At 71.4% G+C, this 27,694-nt stretch overlaps 2 protein-coding genes across 4 annotated transcripts; one reads left to right on the forward strand and one right to left on the reverse strand.

Moving 5' to 3' along the window:
* Window positions 1–3,765: 3,765 nt before the first annotated feature.
* LOC141916171 (serine protease 57-like) lies at window positions 3,766–6,140 on the reverse strand. The gene is made up of 6 exons (XM_074808366.1): window positions 6,059–6,140; window positions 5,649–5,802; window positions 5,283–5,427; window positions 4,456–4,716; window positions 4,165–4,373; window positions 3,766–3,850 (listed from the first exon to the last, which is right to left on the reverse strand). The coding sequence occupies exons 1-6, from the start codon at window positions 6,114–6,116 to the stop codon at window positions 3,766–3,768; spliced, it is 912 nt and encodes a 303-aa protein (XP_074664467.1). The 5' UTR covers window positions 6,117–6,140.
* A 941-nt stretch (window positions 6,141–7,081) lies between these two features.
* PALM (paralemmin) lies at window positions 7,082–25,954 on the forward strand. 3 transcript variants are annotated; one of them, XM_074808640.1, is made up of 9 exons: window positions 7,082–7,354; window positions 16,533–16,581; window positions 17,782–17,862; window positions 17,965–18,095; window positions 19,255–19,378; window positions 19,726–19,747; window positions 20,017–20,076; window positions 21,021–21,152; window positions 22,609–25,954. In XM_074808640.1, the coding sequence occupies exons 1-9, from the start codon at window positions 7,350–7,352 to the stop codon at window positions 23,193–23,195; spliced, it is 1,191 nt and encodes a 396-aa protein (XP_074664741.1). In that variant the 5' UTR covers window positions 7,082–7,349; the 3' UTR covers window positions 23,196–25,954. The 3 variants fall into 3 exon arrangements, with proteins under 3 accessions (XP_074664741.1, XP_074664740.1, XP_074664739.1); XM_074808638.1 differs by lacking the exon at window positions 7,082–7,354 and adding an exon at window positions 12,043–12,314; XM_074808639.1 differs by lacking the exons at window positions 7,082–7,354; window positions 21,021–21,152 and adding an exon at window positions 12,041–12,314.
* The last annotated feature ends 1,740 nt before the right edge of the window (window positions 25,955–27,694 follow it).

Genomic DNA, 27,694 nt, shown 5'->3' on the forward strand with positions numbered 1-27,694 from the left:
GTATGTTATGCAGTCGCAGGGGGCCCGGTTCTCGGTCCGGCCGGCCGGGGGGCAGGGGAGGGGGCTCCCAGCCCGCGCAGCCGGAGCGATGCCGAGCCGGCCCGGGGATGCTCCCGCGCCCACCCGGTGCCTGGCCGAGCTCCCGGCTGCCCGGTGCCCGCTCCCGCGCCCGTACAGCCCTTCCCTGCGGCCGGTGCGGCGCTGAGGGGGTGTCCGTGCTGCCACGCGTTGGGCCCCCCCACGTGTCCTTGGCCGGCAGCCCTGGGCCTATTTATTTTTGGATTGAATTCTCGGTACTCTGCTGACGTTTCTGGCCGGGACCCCGAGGTCTTGAGGGAATCTGCGCTTTCGCCGTCCCCGGAGGGGCTCAGCCCCAGCTGCCAGCGGCAGGAAAGGCAGCGCGGTGCCGCATCACATTGGAGAGAGATAGGTAGATATTTTATATATATATATATATAAATATATATATATGTATGTGATTTTCTCCTGAAGTTTTAGCATGTGTTTGCTAAAATGGATTTTAGTTTCGGTCCTCCCGGCCCGTTCAGATCAGGCTCCCCCCGTCTCGGAGGCGAGGCCGGGCCGATGCGCTGGTGGCCGGGCAGCGCTGCCCACCGTGGGCCACGGCAGCTCCGGCCGGGGGCCACGACCGTCCCCCTGGGCCCGCCGAGTCCACCGCTGCTGCAGGTGCCCCCGCCCCGAGCCCCGAGCCCAGGGCCAGCCTGCCCAGAGCCCTCTTCACTCCCCCCTGCCAAAACCCCTTTGAAAGCAGCCGGGGGAGGGGGGGGGGGTCCGTGGCCCCCGTGAGGCATTTCCAGGGCCTCGGGACAGCGCTCGGCTCCCAACCCCACCGCAGAGCTGCCGGGGTGGCCGCGGGGAGCACGGCTTGGTGGAGGGGGACAGGAGAGGGGCGATGGCCCTGCCCGTCCCCCTGGGGACCCCCAGCCTGGCTCCCCCTCGGCTGCGCAGCCCCCACCTCCCGCACCCCCTGCTCTGTTGACACCGTCTGTATTTATTTTTTCTTCTCTCCTTTTGTGTGTTGTCACCTGTGTAAATACCATCTCATCTCTGACACCGAAAAGCTATTGCCTTTATATAAATATCATATATATATTATATATATATATAAAAATACCCTGTTTTCTATTTTTGTATGATTGCGTTCCGATTCCCGAGGCAGATGCTATGGGAACATATGCATTTCCTATTCGGTATTGTTAGGGGCATTTTATGGCTGTGTTACAGTTTGGAATATAATTAAAAAGAGTAAACGGTGCTGCGGCTCCAGTTTTGTTGAGCAGGTTCTGGGGCCGCGGGCGGTGGCTGCGTCCTGCGGGGCTGTGTCACCCCCAGCCTGCGGGGCTCGGGGCCGGCGTGGGCAGGGGGGTGCGGGAGAGCCCCGGCAGCGGGCGAGGGGCTCGGCCCCGCTCCCAGCCTGCGTCTGCTCCCACTTGGGGCTTTTCCAGCGCGGCCGAGGCCACTGGCGGCAGCAGGAGGAAAGGGGAGAGCGGGGAAGAGCAACCAGCGGCGCAGTTAAATCTGTTCCCAATATCAGGCCGTGCCATGAGGGTTTGGTATTTCACAAAACAATTCCTGCCATTAATTGGGTCCTGATGTGCGACGCTTCCCGGGCGGCAGCCTGCGGCTTGGCGCTCCCAGCTCAACGGGAGCCGCCGCCGGTTCCCCCTCGGCTGCATCCCCTGTGCCAGGGCCTGGCACGGCGCAGCCCCCAGACCCCACCAAGCCCCCCCCAGCCCGTGCCCGGCTCAGGACCCACCACCTGGACGGGCTCTGGCACAGCCCCGACGGCCGCAGGGAGCTCCTGGGGCCAGGCTGGCCCTGACAGACGCCCCCAACCCCCCTGGACAAGGTGGGGTTCACACGGGGGAAACTGAGGCACCGTGAAGCGGTGAGGGGGAACGAGACCCTCGCTCCCAGCCGGCACCCAGCACCCCCAGCGCTCCCTGCGCGCCAGGAGGGTGCGGAGCATTGCGCAGGATCTGGTTTGAACCCAGGAGACTCGTGTGCTCCGGGGCCGCGCCGCCAGGCAGCGGCAGCTCAACGCGGGGCGGGCACGGCGGGGACCCTGCTGCAGCCCCTCTCCTCCACAGCTCAGCGATGCGCCCCCCCCCCTTTTTGGGGGTGGGTGTAAAGGAGTTGCCAAAATGCTGCCCAGGACTTTCCCTGGCGCCAGCGTTTGCCGCACGTGGTGGTGTGTGGCCCGGGTTTCTCTCCCGCCCGCCCACAGCGCCTTCCTCCCCGAGGCAGCTCGTCATCCTCCGCCTGCCCCGGCCGCAGGGTTTGGCCCCCGAAGCTCCTGGCTCGCTGCCCCGCGCCGAGCCCGCGGGCACCGGCTGCAGCGGCGACGTCAGCTCCCGCCGATGAGCGGGAGATTTCGGCTCCCAAAACAGGCCCGTGAGTCAGGCGCCTCCTTCCCGCCGGTGTTTGGGTGGTCTGGGACAGGCCGGGACAGGCGCCGGCTCTCCAGGCTCCTGGCAGCGCGCAGAAGCCCCGGGGCTGGCAGCCCTACCCCGGCATCCTGGGGGGGTCTGCCCCGCGCTGCCGCGGCCGGGACCCCACGGGGCTTTGGGGCTGCCTCGGAGCCTGGCAGGGGTCTGTCCTCTGCCGGGTGTCCCCAAGGCCACCGCTGCCCGCGGCCGTGTCCCCCCAGCCCCGTGCAAAGCCCCGCAGCAGGGAGCTGGGGTTGGGACGGGAGGGGCCGGGGCAGCCCAAGCCCCCGCGCTCCCCAGCACAGCGGTTGGGGGTGATTTCTGGGGACGTCTGGGCACGCTGGCCTGGCCCTGGCCTGGCCCGTCCCCGGCAGAGCCCCGAGGGCGGCGGGGTGGCCCGTGCCGGACGCTGCGGTCGGCTGCAGGCTCCTGCGGGATCCCCCGGGCAGGGCTGCGCCCCGCGGCCGCGGCGTGCCAGCAATTTGCAGATAAAACAAACAACCAGGAGCAGGGAACGTCTGGGTCCGTCCCCGGAGACGGCCGTGACGCCGGGCAAAGCCGCAGCCATGTGCGTGTCTCAGCTGAGACCCAGCAGCAGCTCAGCACACGCCCCCCCGGCCGGCGCGGGCAGCTCCCGGCCCCTGAGCCCGTGGCCACCCAGGTCCCCCCGGGGCGAGCGCCCGAGCGCGCCCGAGCGCGCCGGGGAGGCGGGGGAGGCTCTCGCCGGGATCCCCGCGGGCTCTGCCAGCGCAGCCGGCGGCCGGGAGCCCATCTGCCCCCGGGAGGTGTCTGTGGTTGCCCCGGTTGGGGGGTCCCGTAGCGCGGTGGGGAGGGTGCGGTTGGGGCGGGACGGGACGGGACGGGGAGCCCCACCCCGGCGGGAAGGCAGCTCCAGCGCTCCTGGGGATGCTCCGCGGGGTGGCAGCGCCCCGATCCTGGCTCCTCTGGGGCAGGGCCTGGACCTGAGTGGGGGCTGACACTGCCCTCCTTCCTCCTGCCCCCCCCCGCCGCTCCATCCAGCCCAGCCCAGCCCAGCCCAGCCCAGCCCAGGGGGGTCTGGCCGGGGACAGGAGCAGTGGGACAGGCAGAGAGGGGGCGTGGGGTGGGGCAGGGGAAGGACAGGGGAGGGGAAAGCTGGGAAAAACCAGCCCCGGGGTTGAGATGAGCAGCAGCCACCTGGGCTGCGCAGGATCAAGGATCGGCCCCAATCATCCCCCCCCAGCTCAGCTGCCCACCAGGAGATTAAAGGGGGGTAAAGCCCAGCCCAGGCTCTGCTGGTTCCCAGGGCGGGGGGCTCTGGGTCTGGGTCTCCCCATCACGTCCCTGGGGCAGGATCAGGGTGGGCAGGGACAGGCGGGTCCCTGGAGCTCCGGCCTGCCCAGGGCGCAGCTGTGGCCCCCCTGGAAGAGGGGAGCAGTGTGGGTAGAGGGAAGGTGAAGGGACAGAGGTCTAGGACTGACATTTTATTGAGGAAGATGAAGGTCGCTGCTGCAAGAGGCCGAGTGAGGGGCCGGGGCTCCTCGTACAGCGCGGGGGGACGCGTCTCCCCTCAGCAATAGGCCGTCGGTCCCCTGCCTGGGGTGGGGGAGCCCTGAGCATCAATCAGCTCCCAGACCCCCCGGAGCTGGCCCCACCCGGGAGTCCTGGCTCTCTTCTCCCCTCCTGGGAGCTGCCAGACAGCCGAGTCCCCTGGGCCCCCCTCCCCACAGCCCACCTGCCCCCGGCTCCCCCTGCCAGCCCCGGCTGGGGCTTTGGTTGCCCCTTCTGAGGGCGATGCCCGTGCACGGTGCAGTGCACCCAGTCGATGTAGTTGGAGATCTTGGTGTAGATGTCAGGGTACCGGCGGTCCCCACATCTCTCCCCGGAGAACGAGACGATGCCGTAAACCTTTTCCTTGAAGATCAGGGGTCCCCCAGAGTCACCCTGCAAGGCAAGGGGGTGGGAGGGAGACTAGCGGGTCTCCTGGAGGGGGATGCTGGGGGCAGGGGCCGGGGCGCGCACTCACCGCGCAGACGCCCTGCAGCGTGGCGTTGCGGCTGGCCCCGCACAGCATGTTGGGCGAGACCTTGCCCCTCCACAGCGTTCGGCAGAAGCTCCGCTTGATGATGGTGGTGCCGGTCTCCATCAGCTCGGTGGGCCGGTCGCCGTAGTTGGAGGTGTCCCCCCAGCCCACCACGTAGCAGACGGTGCCGGGCTTCAGGTCGACGTGCGGCGAGGGCAGGCGGATCCGCTTCACGTACTTGTTGAGCGTGGCCGACCTGTTCAGCTGGATGGGGAGCCGGGGCAGCTTCGCTCACCCTGTCGTGCGCCTCTCCCTGCTCATGCTGTCCCCCCCCAGCCCTGCCCTTCCCTCTTCAGCGGCTGGGCCCCTCTGCCAGCCCCTCTGCACTGGTCCCAGTCTGCTCTAGGGACTGGCTGCCCGGGGTCGCCTCCATCGCACCCCACGGCGCGGACCCGCTTCTCCGGAGAAGCACTGACACCTAGTGTCGGCCGGGGCCTGCGTGGGCACCCCCCCTCCTGCACCGCGTGGGGCGTGGGGCACCCCACCTCCCTCCTGCACTTCATGGGGCGCCCCATCTCCCTCCTGCACACCGCAGGGCACCCCACCTTCCTCCTGCACTGAGAGGGGCACTCCATGTCCCTCCTGCGCCCCATGGGTCGTGGGGCACCCCACCTCCTTCCTGCACTGTGTGGGGGACCCCATCTCCCTCCCACACCCCGCGGGTCATGGGGCACCCCACCTCCCTCCTGCGCTGTGTGGGGGACCCCACCTCCCGCCGGCGGGTGCCCGTGCCCCCCCAGCAGGCAGGTCTGCGGCGCCGACGGCCTCACCCTGAGCAGGCGGATGTCGTTGTCCACGGCGAGGGGGTTGTAGTGGGGGTGGGCGATGGACTCAGCGATGCCGAAGACCTGCTGGGACCCCTCGGGCTCCTCCAGCCTGTGGGCGCCCAGCACCACGCGCACCGAGGGGTTGCGCCTGCGGCAGAGGGGCCCTGAGCAGGCGCTGCCATGGGGGGGGCGACCGGGGAGGGGGAGAAGGGGGCTGGCGAGGTGGGCTCCAGGGGGGCACGGGTGGGTGGGAGGGGGGTTGCTCCAGGGCTGTGTAACGCCCTGGGACGGGGGTACCGGTTTGAAGGGGGCTGCGCCGTGTCCCAGGGGGCACGGGGGGTGCATGCCCCCCCCGGGAGCATGGCTCACCTGGGAATGAGGCAGTGGGCTGCTGTCATCACCCACTTGGGCCACACCAGGAAGCCCCCGCAGACGTGCTGCCCGTCCATCTGGATGGAGGCGACGAAGGGCCGGGAGTGGGGGGCCACCACCTTTCCCCCGATGATCCGGCTCCCCTGAGTGCCTGGGTGGGGGGTGGGGGGTGCGGGTGGTCACCAGCTGTCGGGGAGCCCGGGCACGGCTCTTGCCTGTGTCTGTCCCGCTCCGGGCTGCCTGTCCTGAGCAGCCCAGCACCGCCCGTGGGTGCCGGGGAGCAGCCGAGCATCGGCCGAGGGCTGAGCGCGGGGGGACAAAGGCAGCTCCAGCCCCGGGCCTCCACCTCCCCCCCCCAGGCCGTGGGGACCAGCCCCGCAGCCCTCCCACCCCAGCTCTCCCATTACCTGCTGGGAGCAGGATGGAGCCTCCCAGGCTGAGGATGAACAGCCCAGCCGTGACCATGCTGGCGCAGATTGGGCCACTGCCACCTCCTCTGGGGCCACTTCGGGCTGGGGGGGGCCTAAATAACCAGGGGCTGAGCCTCTGCCCAGGTGCTGGCGGGTATCTCCCTCTGCTTCCTCCTCTCTGGGTCTTCCTGCCTTGTGCAATTGCCGTGGGGTGGGGGGCACTGGCCGCGCAACGCTGCGTCCAGCTTCCCCCGGAGCGGCCGCGCTGGGAGGGGAGCGGGTTGGGGAAGGAAGAAGGAAAGCAGGCGGCTCCCCGCTCCCCTTGGGCCTTTGGCTAAGCAGGGTGAAACCCCCCTCCTCGGGGTGTTGAGGTGGGAGCAGCAGGGCCCAGGACACCCGCAGCCGGGCTGTGGGGGGTCGCGCAGGGCCTGGGCTGGGCTCGGCCTCGAGCGACGCGGCTTCGGCCCCGCCAGGGACCACCCGGCTCTGGGATGGTGCTGGGGCAGAGGGGCTGCCCCCCTGGTCTGCGCCCCCCTGGGGTGTGAGAGGGGCTGGGGGTGTACGGGGTGGGGGGACGGGGACCCCACTGCCGGGGCGACCCCCGCTGCAGCGCCGGGCTGTCCCGGGGCCGCGCGCGGGCTCTGGCCCCCCACGTTTCCCAACAGCGCGGTGGCCGGGGCCTGGCTCGGGGCTTCCTGTGGCAGTTGCCAGCGTTTGCCCAACGCGACCGTTGCGTTGGGAAACGGGGGAGCAGCGAGGGGGGGACGCACACACACCCGCGGCCCAGGCTCCCCCCTTCTCCATCCCCCCCTGCCCGGCCGCCCCTCGGTGCGGGGGGAGCGATGAGAGCAGTGCCCGGAGCGGGGACCCCCCCGGGGGGCGGGTGGGGGGGTCCCCTCCTGCCTGCTCTGCCCGGGAGGAGCCGCCCGCACCCCCCACCCCCCATCCTGCCCTGCTCCGCGCAGCCGGGACCCGCTTTGGGGCTCCCCCCGCCCCGCCGCAGCAGCAGGCGCGGCCCCGGGAGCGGCGGGCGGGGAGCGGGGAGCGCCGCGCCCCGAGGCCGGGTGAGGGGCGGCGGCAGTGGCGGGCCGCGCCCGGCAGACGGAGCTGTGCGGGAGGCGGGAGCACCGGCGCGGCCCCGCCAGCCCTGCGCATCCCGCAGCCCCGCCGGGGATGCCGCCGCCCGCCGGGCCCTGAGCGCCGGGACGGGCGGCGACCGGCCCCGCTCCGCCGCGCCCCCCCCGGCCCGACCCCGCCGGAGCCGCCGGAGCCGCCGCCCGCCTGGAAAATGGAGTGAGTTACCGGAGCCCACCGGGCCGCGGGACCCCGGCACCGGGCCGCGGCCACCCCCCCCCCCACCCCGGGCCGCCGACTGAGCACCGCGGGACCGGGCGGGGGGTGACCCCCCCGGCTGCCGGCGCTCGGGAGCCCCGCACCGCCACTCACGGAGCCCACACCGGCGGCTCGTATCGCCCCCCCCTCCCCGTGCTGGGGCTCGTGGGCCTGAAACCGGAGGCTCGCATGTCCGCACCCCAAAACCGGGGGCTCGCATCCTCCCAATGCTGGGGCTCAGGACCCCAAAACCGGGGGCTCGCAGCCCCCCAGTGCTGCGGCTCAGGACCCCAATACCGGGGGCTCGCATCCCCGCAGTGCCGGGGCTCAGGACCCCGATACCGGGCCCTCACGTCCCCCCGGTGCTGCTCAGCAGGTGCTGCCCCCCCCACCCCGGTCCCTGCCAGCTCGAGGTGCAGCGGCGGAGGCCCCCGAGCGGCCGCGGGGGGCGAGTCACCGCTGGCAGCGGTGCGGGAAGCGGGGAGGGGTGGGAAGGGCGTTTATTTTTGTGTTTTGAACCTGTTGTTGCTGCTGCGTGTGGCGGGGGCGAGTGGGTGGCTGCGAGCCGCGGACCCCTCCCTGCGCGCGCACCCCCAGCCCCCTGCCCAGGGCCCCGGCTGCTGCGGGGGGATCCTCGACGCCGGGTCCCGCCGGAGGGGCACGCTCGGACCCCCGGCCTTGTCCTTTGTGTGCTGCGGCGGGGCCCTGCCCGGTGGGTCGGTGCCGGGTGGATGCGGGAAGGAGGGAGCTGGTGGAGGCCGTTGGAAGGGTGGTGACTGGGGACCATCCTGCCCGCAAACTGGTTTCGCCTCTCAGGGACAGGAGCAGCCCTGTGTGCAGCGTGTGGTGCCAGGGGGGGGCTCGGGGCTGGTCGGCCAGGCTGGCCCTGCCTCACCGCGGCCTCCCCTCCCGTGACTCTGGTCCCCACTGTGGCAAACAAGGGTCCCCCCAGCATCTCCTGGGTCTGGTGCTGGGGGCATCCAGCCAGCCGGGGGGCAGCCGCCCTCGGCTCCTCGCGGGCACCTCGCCTGGCACCAACGATCTGGCCGCTGGCTACCGAGATGCTGGGGGTGCTTAACAGGTCCCGCTCGCCGCCTCCCACCGCGGAGCCCCACGGAGCTGTGGGGCGCTGGCGAGGGACGGGGTTGGGGGGTTCCTGGGGTCGGGGTGGGCTCTGGCTGTTTGCGGGAGGCACCGGCGGGGGCCTGGGGACGTTTTGGAGGCCGGGGCGCAGCGTCTGCGGGGCTGGGGAAGCAGAGCGGCTCCGTTTGCTGCTGGGGGCCCGGGGGCTTTGCCACGGCTCTGGGCAGCCCCTCGGGGTGTCGGTCCCTGCAGAAAAGTGCCTCTTTGGGGAGGAAAACATGTGCGGGATTCGCCAAAAGGCAGCGAGGGAAAGGGCAGAACCGAGGGGCGCGATGTGCCCTGGGGAGCGGGCGGAGGAGCTGCGGGAGGGTTGTGGGGTCCCCCCGGGCGCAGGCGTCGAGGGCTGGGGTTGAAGTGGGGGATGGCGCCGGGCAGGACGGCGGCTCCTGTCCCTGCGCCCCACACGCTGCCCTGCGCCCCGCACCGCTCACCCCTGAGCTGTTCCGGCAGCCGGGGCTCTGGAGGTTCCCGGTGAGGCCGAGGAGCCCGTGGAGGGGCACGGGGGCTTCCCTCCCGCCACCTCCATCCGGCGGACCTGCCGATGGCTCTTCCCTTTGAGCGAAGCCCCGTGAGTGCCCTGGGCGGGGGCTCGCCCCTCGACACGGGGGGACCACAGCCGAAAAGCAAACCGGGGCGCACGTGACTCCTGTGTGGGCAGCGCCGGTGCAGCCCCTCGGCCGCGGCTCTTCAGGAGGAGGCTCCTGAGCCTGGAATAAATGTGCAAAAGTTGGTGGTTGAAATGCTCAAATGTGTTCCCCTGGGCAGGTCTGGGTTTATGGGGGACCTGCAGCTCTGGTGCCCCTGTTCTGGGTCTCACCGGGTCAGTCCTGCTCCCTCAAATCCGGAGCCTGAATCGTGGGGCCGGAGGTTCCGGAGAGTCCCGGGGCGGGGGGGACGCAGCGAGGTGCTCCCCTGATGTCGGCCTGGCTCTGCGGCAGACAGCGGGTGCTGCTGGCCTTGCTTTGGCTCCCGCTTTGCCTTGGCACCGGCAGCGGCTGGAGGAGGGTCCTGGCTGCCGCGAGCCGCTGGTGCCCAGCGGGGTTTGGCTGAAAGCTTCCAGCTCTTGCACAGCCTGTGCGGGTCCCGTCGGGGCTGCTCCTCTGCCCGCTGCCATTAACGCTCTCATGCAGCTGGAGGTTTTGCATCCCCACGTCTGGCTGCTCCGGTGGTTTGTCTCAGTGGGTCGCTGCTCTCCCCTCCGGGTCTGGGGTCCCCTCGGAGCGGGGGCTCTCCTGGTCCTGCCCTCCCGACCCTGCCCATTCCTGATCCAAAGCTGACGGTCGCACCCAGGGGAAGGAGGGAGATTTCTGCCTGAGGAATAACCTGGGAGCCCTTTGGGAAGGGACTTGGGACCCTGCTCCCCACCTGCCTCCGGGGGGAAGCTGATGCTCCCCAGACTGGTCGGGTCCATCCCTGTCCCTGTGCACGGCCGAGGGGACGGCAGCGTTGCCCTTCCCAGCTCTCCTGGAGGGAGCCGTAAAGCTCCGCCACAGGTGCCCAGACAACGACTCCCCGGCCCTGCTTGGGGCTGGCGGATCTCGGGGTTCAGAGTTTGGCCACTGCCACGGGACGGGGCCTCTCGGCTGGCAGGCAGGAACCGGAGCAGGTTTCCTGGGAAGCTGCTGGTGTTGGCGTTCCCGCTTCCTGGCCAGAAGAAGCCCCTTGCCCCCCGCCGGGTCGGTGGTTCACACGGTCTGTGCTGTGCTGGGGCTTAGCCGGGCCGTGGCGTGGGCCTGTCTCCAGTGGTGGAGGTGGCAGCAGTGAGGAAGAGCCAGGAGGGAGGAAGGCTGGGGAGGCGACGTGCGCCGGGGCAGGGTGGGGTGGAGGCGCAGAGCTCAGGGCTGGGGGCAGGGGCGCGTGCGGGAGCCCGGTTTCCCGAGTCTTCGCTCCTTCCGGAGGCGAGTGAGCCCCCGGGCCCCAGACAGAAGCTGCTCTCGGGAACGAGGACGAGCCCTGGAGAGGCCCGGGAGGAGAGAGAGGAGCTGGGGCGGATCCTGCCCCAGCCAGGTGTTTCCTGGTGGAGCACGGCTGGATGTGGCTGAGCCCGGCCCCTTGGCTCGGCGCCGAGGGCCAGCTCCCGGGGGTGCCCCTGCCAGGGGCCCGGGCAGGAGCCACGTTCCTGCGGCTCCGTGGAGCCTCGTGTGCGCCTGCATTGACGGCGTTGGTGTGGGAAAGCCGCGCTGCCTCGTGCGAACGGGAGGCCAAGGGCCAAGTGACGTGGCCGGGGCCACCTCGAGGTGGCAGGGAGCCGGGCACCGTGCCCCGCGCTGGGGCTGCCTGTGCCTGCCGGCCGGTGCTCGCAGACATGGGGAGAGGCCGGCTCCTCTCTCATTCATAAATCGTGGGGGAGTTTCCTGGTGGAGCCTTGCTCCTCTAACTGGAAGGGAGCTGGAAACCCAAGTGTTTGGAGGGCACTTGAACCATTGTTTGAAAGATCTGTAATTTTCCAATCAAACTCCCTCCCCAAGCCTCCGTTCATCAAATATTCATGGGATCCATTTTCTCCTGGCACTCCCAGCCCACGTCTCAGCCCGGAGAATCAATCAGGCAGCTCTGCTTGCTCTAATGCATCCTGCGTTTTCGGGAGCCTGGGGCTGCCATCGCCTCCTCCCCCCATCTTCCCCCTGTCCCCGCGCAGCAGCGTTGGATGGGGCTGGGCAGGCAGCGGGAGCACGGGGAAGGCAGGACACACGGAGAGGGAAGGCACATGGAGAGGGGAGGAGAGGGAAGGCACGGCTCACGGCTCACGGCTCACGGGGCGCGGGGCGCGGGGCGATGTGCCGGCTGCAGGCTGGAGGCAGCTGCGTCGTGGGGCAGGGCGGGAGCAGCCCCGAGTCACCGGGACCCGAGCAGGCGGGTCGGACCCTGTGCCCAGCCGCCCCGGCTCTCGGCTCCTCGGCAGCCCGGCTTTGTGGCCGTCCTCGCCCAAGCCACTGGCTGCTGATTTATTTGCCTTTGCGGCCCCTGGGCTGCTGCACCCCCTCCCCTCCGCACCCGCCGCCAGCGTGGGCATTCGATGGCGGCCCCGTGGCTCCGTGACAGAGGCTTTGCAGAGTCCCCGTGGCCACGGCAGCGTCACTCTGGGCCCGGCCAAGGGGCCCAGCTCTGGGCGCGGGAGCGGCAGTGGAAATCTCTGCCAGTCCCTCGACTGCCGCCGGCGCTGCCCCTTACACGGGCCCTGGGCCCCACACCCCCCCGTCTCCCCGGGGTGGGGGTGCAGGGGTCCGGGCGGTGCTGCCCCCCCCAGGGCTCTCTCCCTGCGTCCCCCAGGCTGGGAGCTGAGCGGGTGGAAGGGGAGCGGAGGTCAGGGGAGCGGAGGAGCCGCTTGAAACGGCTCTTCGCACATTTGGATGAGCTAATGGGAAAAAACAGAGGAAGGCAAATAAACATTATTGTTTCATGTCAGGCGGGGAGGAGACAAAAGGTCACGGGCTTCCCTTGTGATGGTAGGAAACGGCAGCATCAGCAGGGCTGGAAAGAGCTGGAGAGCCAAGGGGGAGCGCGGTACGTGCCCGGGGCGCGGTACGTGCCCGGGGCGCATGCGTGCCCACACGTGTGTGTGGATCCGGGGGTCCGGGGACTGCTGCCGTTGCAGGTGGGAGTTCCCGGGGCATCCTCCCCCGGTGCCGCCTGCGTCCCTCGTCGCACCGACCTCGTCCCCAGCGCCAGGGCCCATGGCTCTCCCCGCCACGCGCTGCCTGTGGACTCGGCTCCCGGAGCTGCCCGGGGACACGCGCGCGGCCGACGCCGGGCGGAAAAGCCGGACCCTGTTGACCGGGTGAAATGAGGGGGCAGGGAGGGCTCGCTGGGGGTGCCTTCGCGGGGCTCGGGGTTGCTGAGGGGCTCAGTGGCCCCTTTCCGCCCCTCCCCGGCACCCAGGGTGGCTGCAGAGGCACGGCCGGACCCTCCGGGGTGGCACCGCTGCGGCCTGGCCGTGGCCCCCCCGGGGGTGCCGGGCCCGGGGCGCTGCCGCAGGGCAGGGGGCAGCGCTCCCATCCCGGGGGGCTTCTCGGGCCGAGGGGGGGCCCCTCGCTGCGCATCCCCCCCCTGAGCTGCGCATCCCCCCCTCCCGCCGCTCGCCCCGTTGCCATGGCGCCGTTGCCATGGCGCCGTTGCCAGGGAACCGCCTCCCGGCTCGGCGGAGCCATCGGTCACTGGGGCCGGAGGCTGCGGGGCCCCATCGGCCCCGGCCCGGGGCTACCGGCACCGCCGCCGCCCCCGCGGCGGGGGAAGAGGAGGATGAGGCGGGGGGGGGGCCGCTCCGGATTGTGCCGCGGCGTGGGAAGGGTCCGGGGCAGGGGCCTCCCCCACCCCGGATCGGGCCCCGGGGTGCGGCTCTCCCGCCACAGCAACAGGGTCCTGTCGCGGCTGCTGATCCCCGGGGACTGGGGGGGGCTGGGGGACACACGGGACCCCTCCACCCGTCCGTCTGCCCCGCCACCCTGACCCCGTGGGCAGGGGCCTGGGGGCACCAGGGCTGTCCCTGCTCTGCCCCCCCTCGCCGGGGTCCGGCAGTGACGGACGAGCCCCCCCCAGGGCGGTACCTCGGGTCGGGCCCCGCAGCGGGGCCGGGGTGCACAGGCTGGGGGGGCAGGGGGGGCCGGGAGGGTGCAGCGAGGGGCATCCAGCCCGTTTTGGGTCTCTCCCTGGGCCAGGAAGATTCCTGGCGTTGGACCCGGGAATGTGGAAACTGCAGCAAATAATGGAAAATAAAGGGGATGGAGGAGGGAGGAAGAGCAGAGCAGAACGTCTCAGGAATGCTGTGAAAGTTTGGATCCATCGAACGGGGCAAGATCCAGGAGAGAAACAGGCCCTGGCGCAAAGCCCCCCCGAGTCTGGGGTGCCGAGAGCTGGACTGGGGGGTCCCGCGGCCCCGGAGCAGGAGGGGGCCGGTGGTGAGGGGCAGCCCCGGCACTGTGGGGCTGGTGCCAGCCTGGGCCCGCGGCCACCCGGGAGCCCGGCACGGGGCAGGGCGGGGGGCGGCCGCTTCCTCCCCTCAACTTTGGCCCATCACCCGTCCCTGCGGAGCCGTCCCGGCTGCCCCGAATCCCGGGGGGCTCCTGGGGGGGTGGGGGGGAGGTTTCTCCCCTTGGGCTGGAGCCCGGGGCAGGGCCGTGGTGTGGATGCGGCTGCCAGCGCCCACTCCGAGCTCCCCCCGCCAGGGCCCTGCGTCCCCACGGCCCCCACACCCACGCGGGGGTCGGCGCCGTCTCCGAGTTGTGCAACTGCTTTGGGTCTCTGTGCTGGGAAAGGACCTTCCGCTGTGTCGGGGGCGCGGTGGGACCCCGGGCTTGGGGCTGGGGAAGGGCAGACCCCGCTCACGGCCCCGGCACCTCGGCAGGGGAAGTTTCCCTCGGGACAGTTTCCCGCAGCCCCCAGCTCCCACCGTGGGGGCTCTCAGGGCGCAGCTGGTGTTCGGGGCAGTCGGGGAGGGAGCGGGGTCGGCCCCTCGCCCCCCCCCATGGTCCCTGTGCCGGGTGCTGCTGCTCTCAGACCCTGCGCAGCCAGGCAGGGCGAGCGGGGACGGCAAAGGGCCGCGCAGACACTCCGACTCTCTTCGGGTTTGTAATTATTTCATTCCCGCCCGGGGCGCGGTGTGGGGCTGCCGGGCGAGACCCACGGGAGGCTGCGAGCGGCGGGCGCGCGCCTGCGCCGGCAAAACCCTCCCCGCGTCGCCACGAGCGGCACGAAAATAACCGCTGCAAGAGTGACAGCTTCCCCAGTTTGTTTTTCTGGCCTGGATTTGTCGTGCCGCCGGGATGCCGGGGTGCGGGGCGAGGGGGGGGCGGGTGGCTCCCCGCGGGCTCCGAGGGGGCGGCGGGCGGAGGCCGGGGGGTCCCTTCGCCCTGGCAGAGCCCGGTGGATTTGCTGCAAAGCCCAGGCGTGCGCTGGCCCCGCCGGTGGTGCGAGGGCACGTGCGTGTGCGAGGGCACGTGCGTGTGCGAGGGCACATGTGCCGACACGTGTGGCCAGAGCCCGGCCGGGCAGGTACCGTCTGTGGGGCGCAGCAGCCTGTGCCCACCCCACGTGTAAAACTGCCTTTGGGAAAAGCCCTTTGGGAGCGCGGGGGAGATCCCCGGCCTGGGCCACGTGCAGAGCCGCGCCGGCGGCCCCGGGGAGCGATGGGGAGAAACGCGGGGAGCGGGGTCGCTGCCCCCCGCCGGGGCACCCGCAGCCTGCAGGTGCCGGGCAGCACCTCGGGGTCTGTGTTGTCTTCCAAAATGGGCCCCCCGAGCCGGGCTAGGGCTGCTGGGCACGCGGTTGCCCTCCCCGGGCCTCGGCTCGGCTCCTGGTGCGGTTGGTGCCGTAAGAAGCTGGGGGTGGCTTCAACCTGTGGCCCCCGAGCGCGCAGCCGCGATGAGGCCGGGCTGGGACCTGGCTTCTGGCGCTGGCTGCTCGCTAATGGCTTTTCCCGCTGTGCTGGGGACACGGCGCTGCCCACCCCTCCCTGTCCCCCCCTCGCCTGAGCCGCCCCGCCTGGGCTGGGGCTGCTGGTGGCCCTGCGGCCACTCCTCTCCCTCCCTCCTGCCCGCTGGGGAGGGACTGGGCTGTCTGCTCTTGTTCTAATTGTGCTTTCAAAGCCCTCGGGCCCGGCTGGGCGTTCGGGGACAGCCCTGGGGAGAGGCAGGCGCAGGGGTGTCACTCCAGCCCCCCCACATCAGCCATCCCGGCTCTGTGCACTCAGCCAGGACAGGAGCTCCTGGGAGCCCTGAAAATGGATGTGAGCTTAACCACCGGCATAAATTAAGTGCCAGAGCTCTCCTCCTCCGCCGCCTCGGCCCTGGTGTCCCCCAGATGCAGGAACAGCCACGGGCAGGGGCTGGAGCCGGGCCCCGCTCTGGGCTGGGGGGTGTGGACCCCCTGCCCCGGTTTCCTCTGTCCTGCTTGCCCAGGGCATCAGCACGGGCGGCCCCGGGGCCGAGGGAGCAGCTGGAGGAAGAGCTCGGCTGCGGGGACCAGAGCTCAGACCCGGGTCCTCGTGCCGGTGTCTCCTCTGGAGCAGCCGCCGGCGCAGCAGCCCCCTTGCAGGCTCCGCTGTCCCTCGCTCTGGGAGGCAAGTGGCAAAGATCCATCGCCTGACGATACCTCTGTGCCTCCCACCCCAATTACTGTCACAGCCAAGCACTTCGTTAGTGTCGCCTGGCGAGCAGCCAGCCGGTTCCCTGCGGCACCCGAGTGTCCCCGGTCACAGCTGGGCCCCGGGCAGCCGCCCTCGGCCCCGCTCTGCGGCTCCCGGCTGCCAAACCCGCACCTGATGCTCTGCGGCGCGGGGGCTATCGGGGGGCCCGTGGGGCTGCGGCACCGGTCGGGCTGGTCCGGGGCCCCGGCGCCGCTGGGACGTGGGAAGGCGGGTGCGTGGGCATGTGGCGCCAGGGGGTCGGGGCACCCCCTCCTCGCAGCACCCCGGGGCCCAGCTGCACCCGGGGGAGCTGCACCAGGGCCAGCGCGGCACCGGCTGATCCCCGGGCACGGCCGCAGCGGTTCGTGTGGCAGAGGTGGGTGCCGGGCGCAGGAGCACCAACCCCGGCCCGAACAGAGCCTGTTGCGACGTGTGTGTGCGTCGTGTGTCGGTGCACGTGTGGCTGCGCGTGTCCGTGTGTCCATGCACGTGTGTGTGTGCCTGTGTGCGCAGCCCGGAAAGGTCACTGTCTGGGAAAGGTCCGCAGCCAAGAAACGGGCTTGGAATGGGAAGTGTGAGCCAGGTTGAACCGCAGGGGTGGCCAGAACTGTCCCACCCCAGCCCCTCCACAGTCACCGTTGCCATCTGCGCCGCGGGAGAAGCGGGTCCAGCTGTGCCAGGTCACCCCTGGGTGCCTGTCCCAGGGGACTGGGGCAGGGCAGGGGGCCAAGGGGCGCCTGGAGGAGCTGGGTGGGCAAGGGGTGCTTGGCTGCAGGGGCGAGGGGAAGGGGGGGAAGCAGCTGTGCCCGGTCCGCTGGTGGCACAGTGTCGCCTTGACCCCCCCGCTCCTCACTCCTCCGCTCTGCTCTCTTGCAGGGTTGTGGAGCCCAGCACCCTTCAGCAGGAGAGGCTGCAGGCCATCGCGGTGAGTCCCCTGCGCGCCGCCAGCGCGTCCTGAGCACGCCGGACCCCGAGCTGGCGTCCCTGTGTCCCCACGTCCCCACATCCCCGTGCCATCACCTGCAGCACGTGGGGCAGACGCCAGCGGGGAGGAGAGTGGGGACTGGGGGGGCTGTGGAGGGGTTGTGGAGGGGTTGTGGGGACTGGGGGCGGCTGCCAGCTGCTCTCCCAGCCCCTGCCTCTGGCCCAGAACGTGCTCCGAGGGTGCGGGCAGGGGCAGGAGCCAGGAACCCCGCGTGGGTGCCCAGCCCCGGGCCTGGGGGCTCTGGCAACCAAACGAGGACTTGCGGGAGCCCCTGCCAGGGTGTCCTGCCCGTGGTGGCTCTTCCTGGGGCTGTACCACTGCCGGGGTGCAGGAGCCATCCGGGCTCGGCTCTGCGCTGCTGAAAGAGGGACGGAGCGAGCGATGGGAGGCTGGGGGGCTTATTTAATGAAGCAACGCCTTGACGAGCCCCAAGTGAGCGGGAAACAAGCAACAATTCCCCCCTCACTCCTTCCCAGGGAAGCGCTGAGGCTGGTGCACGATCCAGCCCTGCCCGCTGTGGGCACTGGTAATTATATTAATTAGTGAGCAGTGGGGGGCCGCGCTGGGCAGCCCCCCCCCAGCCCGGAGCAGGGCACTGGGTTGGTTCTGAGCCCCGTCGCAGCTCCCCTGCCCGCCGCGGGCTGCCAGCGGCCCCGGCCCGCAACCGGCCGATCTCCGCGGCACAAAGGGCAAATTGTTCTGGGCCGGAGGAGGAAGAAGCGGGTGACGCTTCCCGGGCTGGGACTGAAATGATCCGCACCGGCCCAGCGAGGGGGGGCCAGGGGGAGGCTGTGGGGGCTGGCTCCCCCCGCGCTGGCAGCTCGCTCGCCGGGGCCCGGTGCGGGGAAGGTGAAGCTTTGAGACGGGGAATCCAGGCTCTGCCCTGATTTCCCTGCACCCCCCGTGCCTCAGTTTCCCCCCGTGCGGGCAGGGGCGTGACGAGCTGCCGCTGGGCTGTCCCCAGGGCCAGCCTCGCAGCCCAGCTCGGCTCCTGTCCCCATGTCAGACCCCCTGGGAGCCCCCCGCTCCCCGCTGCTCCCCGCTCCGGGGGGCCGGGAGGGAGGTGCCCCCGCCCCGGCGGTGCCTGACGCCGACCCCGTCCCCGCGCCGACCCCGGCTCTGCCGCTGTCGTCCCTCCAGGAGAAGCGGAAACGTCAGACAGAGATCGAGAACAAAAGGCGGCAGCTCGAGGATGACAGGCGGCAGCTCCAGCATCTCAAGGTGAGGGTCCCCCGCGACACCCAGGCTGCCTCTGCGCCAGGGACGTGCCGGGACCCCCGGCTGCGGGGGTGGCAGGGCTGTGACCCCCCCTCTGCTCCCCAGTCCAAGGCGCTGCGGGAGAGATGGCTGCTGGAGGGGGCCCCAGCCTCAGCCTCCGAGGAGGATGAGGCCATGAAGAAGCAGATGCAGGAGGATGAGGTGAAGACCAAGGAGCTGGAGGAAACCATCCAGAGGTAACGGGGATGGGGTGTCGGGGTGCGCCCGGAGGCTGCCAGTGTCTTCTCAGAGACCCCCCGAGCGGGCAGGAGGTTCAGGTGCAGCTCGGTGCCACGTGCCAGCCCCGTGGCCGTCCCCGGCGGGACCCACAGGCTGTGCAGGGCGTCTGTGGGAGCCGTGGGGCTGGGGGCCAGGGTCCTGTGGCGGGGCTGGCGGGTGCCCAGCACCCATCATCGCGGGGACAGGGAAGTGGGGGGTGGTTCCCCGTGGGTGTCTGTCCCCATTGCGGTGGCTCAGCCCCGGGGGAAGGGGCAGGGTGGGAGGTTGCGGGGGAGCAGCCTCAGCCCCTGCCCAGCCCCCTCGTGCTGGGGGGGGGCCGGAGCCCCAGCACGGAGGTGTCCCGGCAGCCCGGCCGGCCTGCAAGAATGCAATCAGTCACGGCTGTGCCGTCAGCCACCGAGCATCGGTGCAGAGAGGGGTCAGGCACGAAGGGGCCTTTGTGTCCGTCTAATGGCGCGGTGCATTCCTCCGCCGGCGCCTCGCGGGGAGACGGGAGTTAAGGGGGGGGGACGCTGCCGGGGGGTGCTGCCATTTACACGGACAGGAATCCGTGGGGACACCCAGAGCTCTGCCACGTCCCGGCGGGGCCCCGCTGCCGGCACAGCTCTTGGCTGTGGGAAGCTCAAATGGGCTTCGGGCGGCACATGGGGAGCGGGACGGTGACGGGGGAGCGTTGCTCCGTGCCACTGAGCGAGAGCCCTGCCGAGGGCGTGGCGGGCTCCGCTGTCACGGCACGGGGACGGCGAAAGAGCCTGGGGGCTCCATCCCCCTGCCCGGTGCCCACGGGGGGTTTCTTCCATCCCCCCCTGCCGGGCTGAGCCGTCGGCCGAGCGGCCGCCCTGGTTGCTGCAGAGCCGCAGCGTCGTCCCACGCAGCCGACGGGCGCCCGCGCCAGGGACGGGACAGGGGCTGCACCCGCGGGTCCGGCCCCTGGGTTTGTCCCAGCAAACACACGCTTCTCCCCTGAAAAGAGCTGGCGGCTGTGCCGGAGGTCGGTCAGTCCGTCTGTCTGTCTGACCCGGTGCCCAGGGGCTGGTTTGTGCCTCCCCTCTCCCCCGCGCCCCCTTCTCAGGCCTGCGGCTGCCGCCGGCCCCTCAGCCCCGACTCTCCCCCCAGGCTGGAGAAGGAGCTGGAGACGCTGGAAAACGGCACCTCGGCAGCTTCCACCAAGGAGAACCTGGCGGAGGCGGCAGCGCCGGCCAAGGAGGGGCAGGCAGAGGCCGTCCCCAACACGCAGAAGGTGGGCACGGCCGCGCTCCGCTGCCGCGGCGGGGGGAGAGGGGGTGCCTGGGGGGTGGGTGCTCGCCCGGCACCCACCAGAGCGGAGCAGATTGAGGGGCCGAGCGTGGGCAGCTGCTGCCGCTGGGTGGGGGGGTTCACCGGGGCGCTGGCGCGGCTGCGGGGGTCCCAGTCCACGGCCGTGCTGGGCGGATTGGCCACCCCTGTGTCCCTGTCACCCTTGGGGCTCCGTCCTGCCGATCCTGTGCTGGGGGTCCCTTGCCCTGGGGGGGCTGGGTGCTGGGGGGCTGGGTGCGGGGGTGCGGGGCATCCCCCGGCAGCTCCTAACCTCTCCCTTCTGTTTTGCAGAGTCCCCTGGGCACAGTCAAGGGTAGGTGACCCCAGTCTCGGCTGCGGTTCCCACTCTCGGGGGGGCAGCGCCCGCCACCCCCTCGTGCTGCCCCAGTGCTGGGGCCGTCTGGGGGGGGGGAGCTGGGGCAGCCCTGTCCCCACGTCCCCCGTCCCGGTCCCCTCCTGGGCAGTGGTGCCTTGCAGGGGGGGGACGGGACACGCTGCCCTCCCCGGGGCCCGTCCCACGGGCGCGCGAGCGACCAGGCGGCCGCTTCGGCTGAGGCGGTCGCTTCTCCTCTCCATCTGCAGCCGAGAAGGTCTCCGGCAGCCCCATGAAGGCGGTGGAAGGCACCGACATGATGAAGGCAGGTAGGTGCTGCCTCTCCGGGAGGAAACGCTCCTTCCCCGCTCCCGGCCGCGCCGCCCCGGCTCGCTGCCCCCCCGCAGCCCCGCCACCGCCGCTCGATGCTTTTCCAAGCCCAAGGCAGGGAACATCCGTTCGTTGCAATCAGAGGGTTTGTTTTTGCTTCCGCCCCGCGGCTGGTTCATGGTTCGGGGACACGCACACACACCCCCCCCCCACCCCGCCATTTCCATGTCTCTGCTCCGGTTCCATCCTTCGCCTCCCGCCCTGCGCAGGGAGCGGAGCGGCGGCTGCCGGCATGGCTGACCCTGCGCCGGCGCTCTCGGCTCGGCGGGGCGCGCGGGGCCCAGCCGCCCGCGCTGGGGGGGTCGCTCTGGTCTGGTGCTGTGGCACCGGCACTGGACTGGTCCTGGGGTCCCGGGAGCAAAGTGCCACCGGGCCGAGGTGACCCCGGGGACGGGGCCGGGCCGGGAGCCGAAGGAGATGCCGAGGAGCGCCCGTCCCGCGGGGCAGAGGGGCTGCCCCAGCGCCAGCTCTCAGCGGGGGACGATGACACCCGCAAGCACGTGCCGAGCTGCCAGCACCGGCCCCCGCCGCCGGCACCGCTCACCGGCTGGACAGACGGACACGGCACTGCCTGGCACGGTGCCGCTGGGGCCTGGGTGGGCCCCGGCGCGGGGGGACGCAGGAGCCATGGAGGTAAGGTGACACCGGCAGCACCAGGACGGCGACAGCCCCGCGGTCCCGGTAGGAGAGCTGTGCCCGGGAGGTCGCACCCGCCTCTGCCGTTCACTCCTCGCTGCCGCCTGCTGCCTTGCTAACACCGCTGAGCACCGCTGAGCACCGCGCCGCACCGCTGCTGCCACGTGTCTGCCCGCTGCTGCCCGCCGAGCAGGGGCTGGGGAGGGCTGGGGCCGCCGTAACGCGCGCTGTCCTCTTTGTGTCCCAGCCATGTACTCGGTGGAGATCACGGTGGAGAAGGACAGAGTGACTGGGGAGACCAAGGTCCTGTCCAGCACCACCCTGCTCCCCCAGAACCACTGTCTGCAGGGGGTCAAAGTGTACGAGGACGAGCTGAAAGGTACGGCCTGGCCCGCACCGCTCGGCGGCGTCAGGAGCAAAGGGCAGGGGACGAGGGAGCAGCCGCCTGAGCATCCCGGTGGGCGCCGGGACTGGGAAGGGCTGGGGCCGCTCCGGCCATTCTCGCCGGCCCCAATCCTGCCCGGCGTGGGACCTGTCCCGGCGAGGTGGTGTAGATGGTCCCGACGGGCCAGGCCTGGTTTGCACGTCACGACCCTGCGCCGCTGGAGAGCAGAGAAGAGGATCTGCCCCGTCCAAGACTTGGGAGCCCGTCCCACAGGCGGGGAACGCGGCACCGGCACCGCGTCGGCCCGACGTGCCCAGGCTGGCGGAGGGCAGCGAGGCCACCGGGCGCAGAGGAGGAGCAGCGATAGGGACAGTCCCTGCTTCTGGGAACCTCTGGGGACCTGCTGCGAAGGGTCTGGTGACAGCCGAGGGATGGCCGCGTCGGCGGCAAGAACCAGCCGTGGAGCCGGGGCAACATTACTGGGGACTGTGGTGGCCAAGCGGACCGATGGCCTCTCCACGGAAACTGCGCTGCAGCAGCAGCCGGCCCCATCCAATACCCTCAGCGTGGCCCTGGCCACGCCACACTGGCCTTCAGGAGCCGCCTGGCTCGTCCCCCCACTGCTCTGGGACCCCCGGCTCCAGGGACGGGCCAAGGAGCCGCCTCGGGGCAGCCGCGCGTTGGTCCCGGCCGGGCTGGCCCTGCCCAGGCTGGTTGTCGTCCATCGCTCCATCGACCGGCTGCCGAGGCCGCTGCGCCGATCGTCGCCTGGTGCCCCCGGTCAAGTGGAAAACACGATGAGGCGGAGGCGGCTCTCGCCATGACGCACGTCAGCGCCGCAACGGCCACGTCAAAGCGTGCCAGAGGCGGAAGAGCCCAGCACGGGGCCCCCGGGTGCCAGGGGCAGCGGGACACGGCGGGATGCGGCAGGACACGGGGGACGCGGTGGGGCAGCGCCGGCCGAGCGCTCACTGGGGTCTTACAGAGGCAGCGGGGACCTGCCGCAGAGCGTCGTATCGGCCCCGGGCGCCAGCCAGACGCCGTCCCGCCGCGGCCAGCGCGGCCAGCTTGGCAGGCTGTCGGCAACCTGGCAGATGGCCGCAGCTCCCGCGGGGCTCGCTGGGTCTGAGGCTTCGGAGGTGCCAAGGGCCAGGAACGGCTCCTCGTGTTGTGCTTTTGTTTCGGCCTCCCCGTCTGCTGTCGGGCAGGGGCCAGGCGATGCTGGGGGGGTCCGGCAGCAGCTCCGGCCAAGGCGGGGGTCAGGGTGCTGCCGGGGGGTCCCGGCATCAGTGCCAGAGCCTTTGGGGAGGGGGAGGTGCCGCTGCCCGGCCGCACGGGAGCCGGGTCCGAGGGGGTCACGCCAGCAGGAGCTTTTCCAGGTTGATTTGTGTCCCCAGCCCGAACCCCGCGTCCCGAGCCCCCCTCACCCTCCCTCCTCTTGTCCCCGCAGTGGTGCACGCGGTGAGCGCCGAGGACGGGGCCCTGCAGAATGGCGCCCACCCCCTCAGCTCCTCCGAGGTCGACGAGCTCCTGCACAAGGCGGATGAGGCCACCCTGAGCGAAGCCGCCGGGCGCGAGGCCCCGGCCAAGGCGGGCGAGGAGGCCGGCAGCGGCCCAGCCAGCCAGAAGCCGACACCACGGCGGGAGATCACGGGGCTGCAGACCAAGCCGCGGGAAAGCACCACAGTGCTGCCGCCGGGTGAGGGGATGGAGCCGAGCCGGGAGCAGCCCGTCACCATGATCTTCATGGGCTACCAGAACGTGGAGGATGAGGACGAGACCAAGAAGGTGCTGGGGCTGGAGGGCACCATCAAGGCCGAGCTGGTGGTGATCGAGGACGCCGAGAGCAAGCCAGAGCCGGCGCGCAAGGACCACGCGCCGCCCAACGGCACCGCGCTGGAGCCCGCGGCCGCCCAGCCGCTGGGCGAGGAGGGCCCGGGCGGGCAGAAGCCAGGTGCCAACGCCACGGAGGCCAAGGAGGCCGAGCAGGAGACGGACGTGAAGAAGCAGCGCTGCAAGTGCTGCACGGTGATGTGAGCCGCGCCGGCCCCACGCCGAGCTGCCCCCGCCGAGCCCCCTCTGCCCCGGCCCCCGCTAGCCAGGCCCGCTGCCCCGGCACGCCGGGCTCCCTCCCCCACCGGACACGGACCCTCTTTCTGCAGAACCGGGGAGAACCAACACGGCGCCTGCGAAGCCGCAGCAGGCAGCAGCGACCCGCGGCCGCGGCACCGCTCGCCCCGTCTGCTCGACGCCCGCCCCGCGCCGCACCCCACCAGCGCTGCCTGTGATATTTATTAGAGACCCCCTCGCCCCACAGTGTCCCCGCCCGCGGCCCGGCCTCGCCCTGCGCCGGAGCCCTCCTGCCGCCGACGCCGGAGCCTTGCCCCCCTCTCACCGGCAACTTCCCACCCACCGTCAGAGGACGGAGCCGGCCGGGCCGGGGGATCGGAGGACGCTGCTGTGTCTGTAGATGACTCCCGGGGAGCCGGCGGCCAGCGGGACCCGCACTTGGCCTAACCTGTGGCGGGCGTGAGCCAGCCCCATGCCAGCCCCTCTCTCTGCGCCTCCACCATCCACTTCTCCCGCGGGAAAGGCCCTGGGCTGTCCCCCCCTCCCCGGCTGCCCACGGATGTCCCCGCTCCATCCCGTGCCCATGAGCCCCTCCGGGACGGAGTGTGTCCAGGCCAGGGAAGGCCGTTGAGGGTGACGTCCCCTCCACGATGCTCAGCCACGGTCAGGAGCTCGCAGGGGGGCCGTGGGCCACGCATGGATCCCGTGGGGTCGGCCGCAGCCTGTCCCGGGGGCTGTGGGTGGGAGACCCTGCGCTGCTCCCCGGGACTCGGCCCCCGCGCAGGAGCTCCTCGCCCTGGCACTCACGGTGACGGCTGCCACCAACCGAGTGCTGGTGCCGCAGGCTCCCGCAGGGCCGTTCCTCCATCTCGGCTGCCGCGCCGGTGTCACTGGGCTCTACTGGCCCAGGGGGCTGCGGGGTGTGGTGGCCGGGTGCCCGTGTCCTCCTGGGGCAACGGGGGTGGTGATGGCAGCGAGGGAAGGGGAGCTGGGGGGGCCCATCCCCATGGGGACGGGGCTGGGTGGGCACTGCCGTGCCTTGGCGCAGCAGCGGGAGGGTGGCCCAGCACCATGTCCCCCTCCTGCCTCTGGTGCCCGGGGACGGCAGGCTGGCAGAACCGCTCTCTGGGGCCCCGGGCTACAGCATCGGCCCCCCAGGTGCGCGGGGCAGCCCAGTTCACCCCAGCACCGGGACTGGGAGCTGCCAGGGGTCCGGTCTCCCATGGGGGGTGTCCCGGGGATGCCGTGTCCATGCCAGGGCTGTGCACAGCCTTCCCCACTGCCCCCACCCCACACCCCAGCCCTTCAGCGGGGATTTCACCACCAGCACCAGCGTTTCCTCCCCACTGAGACCTGCTGGGGCAGGTGGGGAGGGGGGGGGCCCATGGCAGCACCCGTGGGTGCTGAGCCCTGCCTGAACCCCGGGCGCTTCTGCCGCAGCAGCTGACACATCTCGCTGAGCCCACCTCGTGGGGCCGGGGGCACCATCCTGCCCTGCCCCGGCACGGGGGCTGCCCCAGGGGGGTCCCATCTCCTGCCAGCCCTGTCCCAAACATGCTGGGCTCGGACCCCCAGCCTGGCCCTGGGCTGGGGTTGCTTTCGTGCCCCGGTGCCCCACATTGGCTGCAGCCGGGCTGGCAGCACCCAGTCCCCGTGTCCCTGGGGCGCAGGAGCTTTGGGGAGGGCGCAGCTGGCCGGGAGTGCGGCCCCGCTGCCAGCCTGCCCACACCGGGGTCCCCGTCCCAGTGCCAGCAGCTCCCTGCTGCCAGGGACCCCCCGAGTGCCCCGCGAAGCCTGTACAGGGCAGCCCCCCACACTGCCCAGCCGGCCGGGGCGCGGGTGGTGGAGCAGCCAGGGATGGCGCTTGGCCCCCCAAGGCCTTCCCTCTCCCCCACCCCCCTCCTGTGAGCAGTGACCCCCTCCATGACATCCCAGTTGCCCCCCAGTTACCACCCAGGCTGCAGTTCTCCCCCAGTGGAGTCACTGTAGGGACAGGGGAGGGGTCGGGGTCTGGGGGCCATGGGGGGCTCACGGTGCTGCTGTGCCGGTTGTCCCAGGGGGAGCCTGGCCCGAGCCCTGGCCAGGCACTGAAAGCCTCTGGGAGAGGCAGAGTTGGGGGAGGAGGGGGGGTCGGGGCTTGCACCCCCAGGGGGGAAGGGGGAGCCCGTCCCACCTCTCCCACCGACGGGCATCGCTGGGGCCCCATCACTGCAGTGCCGCAGTGCGGGGGGCTGGGTGCTGCGGAGCGTCTGCCCCATCGATCCTGGGGGGCTGAGTCAAGGCACGTCACCCTCCGCCACCCCCTCACTGGGGACCAGCACCCCCCACCCCATCCTGCCCCGTGTCCTGCAATCCTCCCCCCCGACCCCAACCCCAAGCCAGGGCCCCCTCCCACCCTCGGCACCCCCTGCCCCTCGGTTGGCTTCGGCCCCAGCGCCGGCCCCATCTGGCCCCCGTGGCAGCGGCGAGCAGGATCGGGCCCCCCGGTGCTGGGGCTGGCAGGGGCTGAGCCGCAGCAGCGGAGGAGCCCGGCCATGCGCCCCAGCCCCATCCCTGCCAGCCCCTGCCGCCCCCCGCCTGGCTCCGCTGAAGTGCACTTCCCGCACCCCCGTGCTTTTCACTTGTGCCGAAGCCGTTTGAAGTTTCCCTTCCCACCCCCCCCCCCCGGCCCCCCCCGTTGTTTGTAAAACACCCAAACCGAGCAAATAAACTGTGTGAACAACCAGGCTGGCGCCTCGCCCGCTGCGTGGGGCCCAGGGCTCCGCACCCCGACGGGTGGGAACGGGCCGGATGGGCACAAGGATCCTGGGGATGAGGGGGGTGATGGGGCTGGAGGTGGGGGTGCTGGGAATGAGGATGATGGGGAGGGTGGGGATGAGGATGATGGGGATGAGGGAGAGGATGATGTGAACGATGGGGATAAGGATGATGGGGATGGGGGTGATGGGGATAATGGGGATGGAGATGAAGAAGGGGATGATGATGATGGGGAGGATGGGGATAGGGATGGTGGGGAAGAGGATGATGGGGATGGGGGTGATGGGGATGAGGGTGATGGGGATGGGGGTGATGGGGGTGATGGGGATGAGGATGATGGGGATGGGGGTGATGGGGTTGGGCCCTGCTGCTGCTTCCCTGCCCAGGCTGAGGCTCCTCCTGCCCCTGCCCAGAGGCTCCCCACAGCCCCTCCAGCCATTTCATGGGTGTAGGAGCCACGTGTGGGGACATTGGTGCTGTCACTGGGGGTGACAGAGCCCCCCCTCTGCTCAGCAGTGTTCCACACCCTGTTCTGGCCTTGGCTCTGTCACCTGCCGTCACCTGCCATCCCCTGTGGGCCCCGGGAAGGCCGACGCCAGCCCAGCAGCACCCAGGGGATCCCCACCACTGCCCTGCGCTGCCCAACACTCACCCACCATAGAGACCCCCCTCCCCTGGCAGCTCCGGAGCCAGCCGGCGCCGGGCAGAGGCAGGAGCCCGCCGGGGTCCCTCCCAGCAGAATAAACCCCCTCGGTTCCCCCCTCCTGTGGCTGGTGGGGCCCGGCCATGGTGACAGCCAGGCAGGGGCAGGGGCAGGGACAGGGGCAGGGGCAGGGGGTTTTCACATCCCTGTGTGTCTGCGGCCCCCAACGCTGCCCCAGAGGTGTCTGTCCCCAGACTGACGGTGACACCAGGCAAGGGCCGTTCGGGGACACCCCACCGTGGCAGGTCCCCTGTGCCACCGCGGAGCCCAGGGCACAGGTAAGGGCAGCGCGGTGGGGATGCCGTCCCGTGCCGGCAGCGCCGTGTTGCCAGCCCCGGCGCTGGGGTGATGGACGCCCATGCCGTGTGGACACCGGCCATGCCAGAGCAGCTGGGAGGAAGAGGCAGGTGGGAACTGGGATGCTGGGAGGACAGGGGAGCCGGCGGGATGCTGGCGGGTGTGTCCAGGCGAAGGGGATGTGGCAGCCTGGTCTCTTGCTTGTCCCCAGGGGCAGCACTGGGGTCAGGGCCCCCCAGGTCCCGTCACCATGTGGCCGTGGGTGTCTGCCCCTCCCCAGCCTGGTGTGGGTCCTGCTTCTGCCCGGGGCCGGGATGCCAGGGCTCGTTCCCGTGGCGGTGGGGCCCCAGCTCTGCCCGGTGCCAGCCCAGGGCACCGAGCACACGCCCTGTGGCAGGCGCGGTCGCTCCTCGGCCATCGCCCGTGGACTTTGTCTCAGCCCCACGGTAAAACAGGCTCCGCTCTCCCGCCCGGAAACACCGAGCTGCCTGGCAGCCGCGCCAAAGCTGCTGTCCCCGCACCAGCCAGTGCCGAGCCAGCACCCAGAGAACGGGGCCGGGGTCACCGAGGGGCCGGGCAGGGGGTAAGTGGGACCCCCCAGGCCCCCCGCAGCCGGGCAGAGGCAGCCAGGGCGAGCTGGGCTTGACGCCGTCACCACACTCGAGCCATCGCAGGCAGCGGCAGGGCCGGGAGGGGCTTTGCGGCGGGA

Source organism: Strix aluco, chromosome 29 (assembly GCF_031877795.1).
Source record: "Strix aluco isolate bStrAlu1 chromosome 29, bStrAlu1.hap1, whole genome shotgun sequence".
In the NCBI taxonomy this organism is placed as follows: Eukaryota; Metazoa; Chordata; class Aves; order Strigiformes; family Strigidae; genus Strix; species Strix aluco.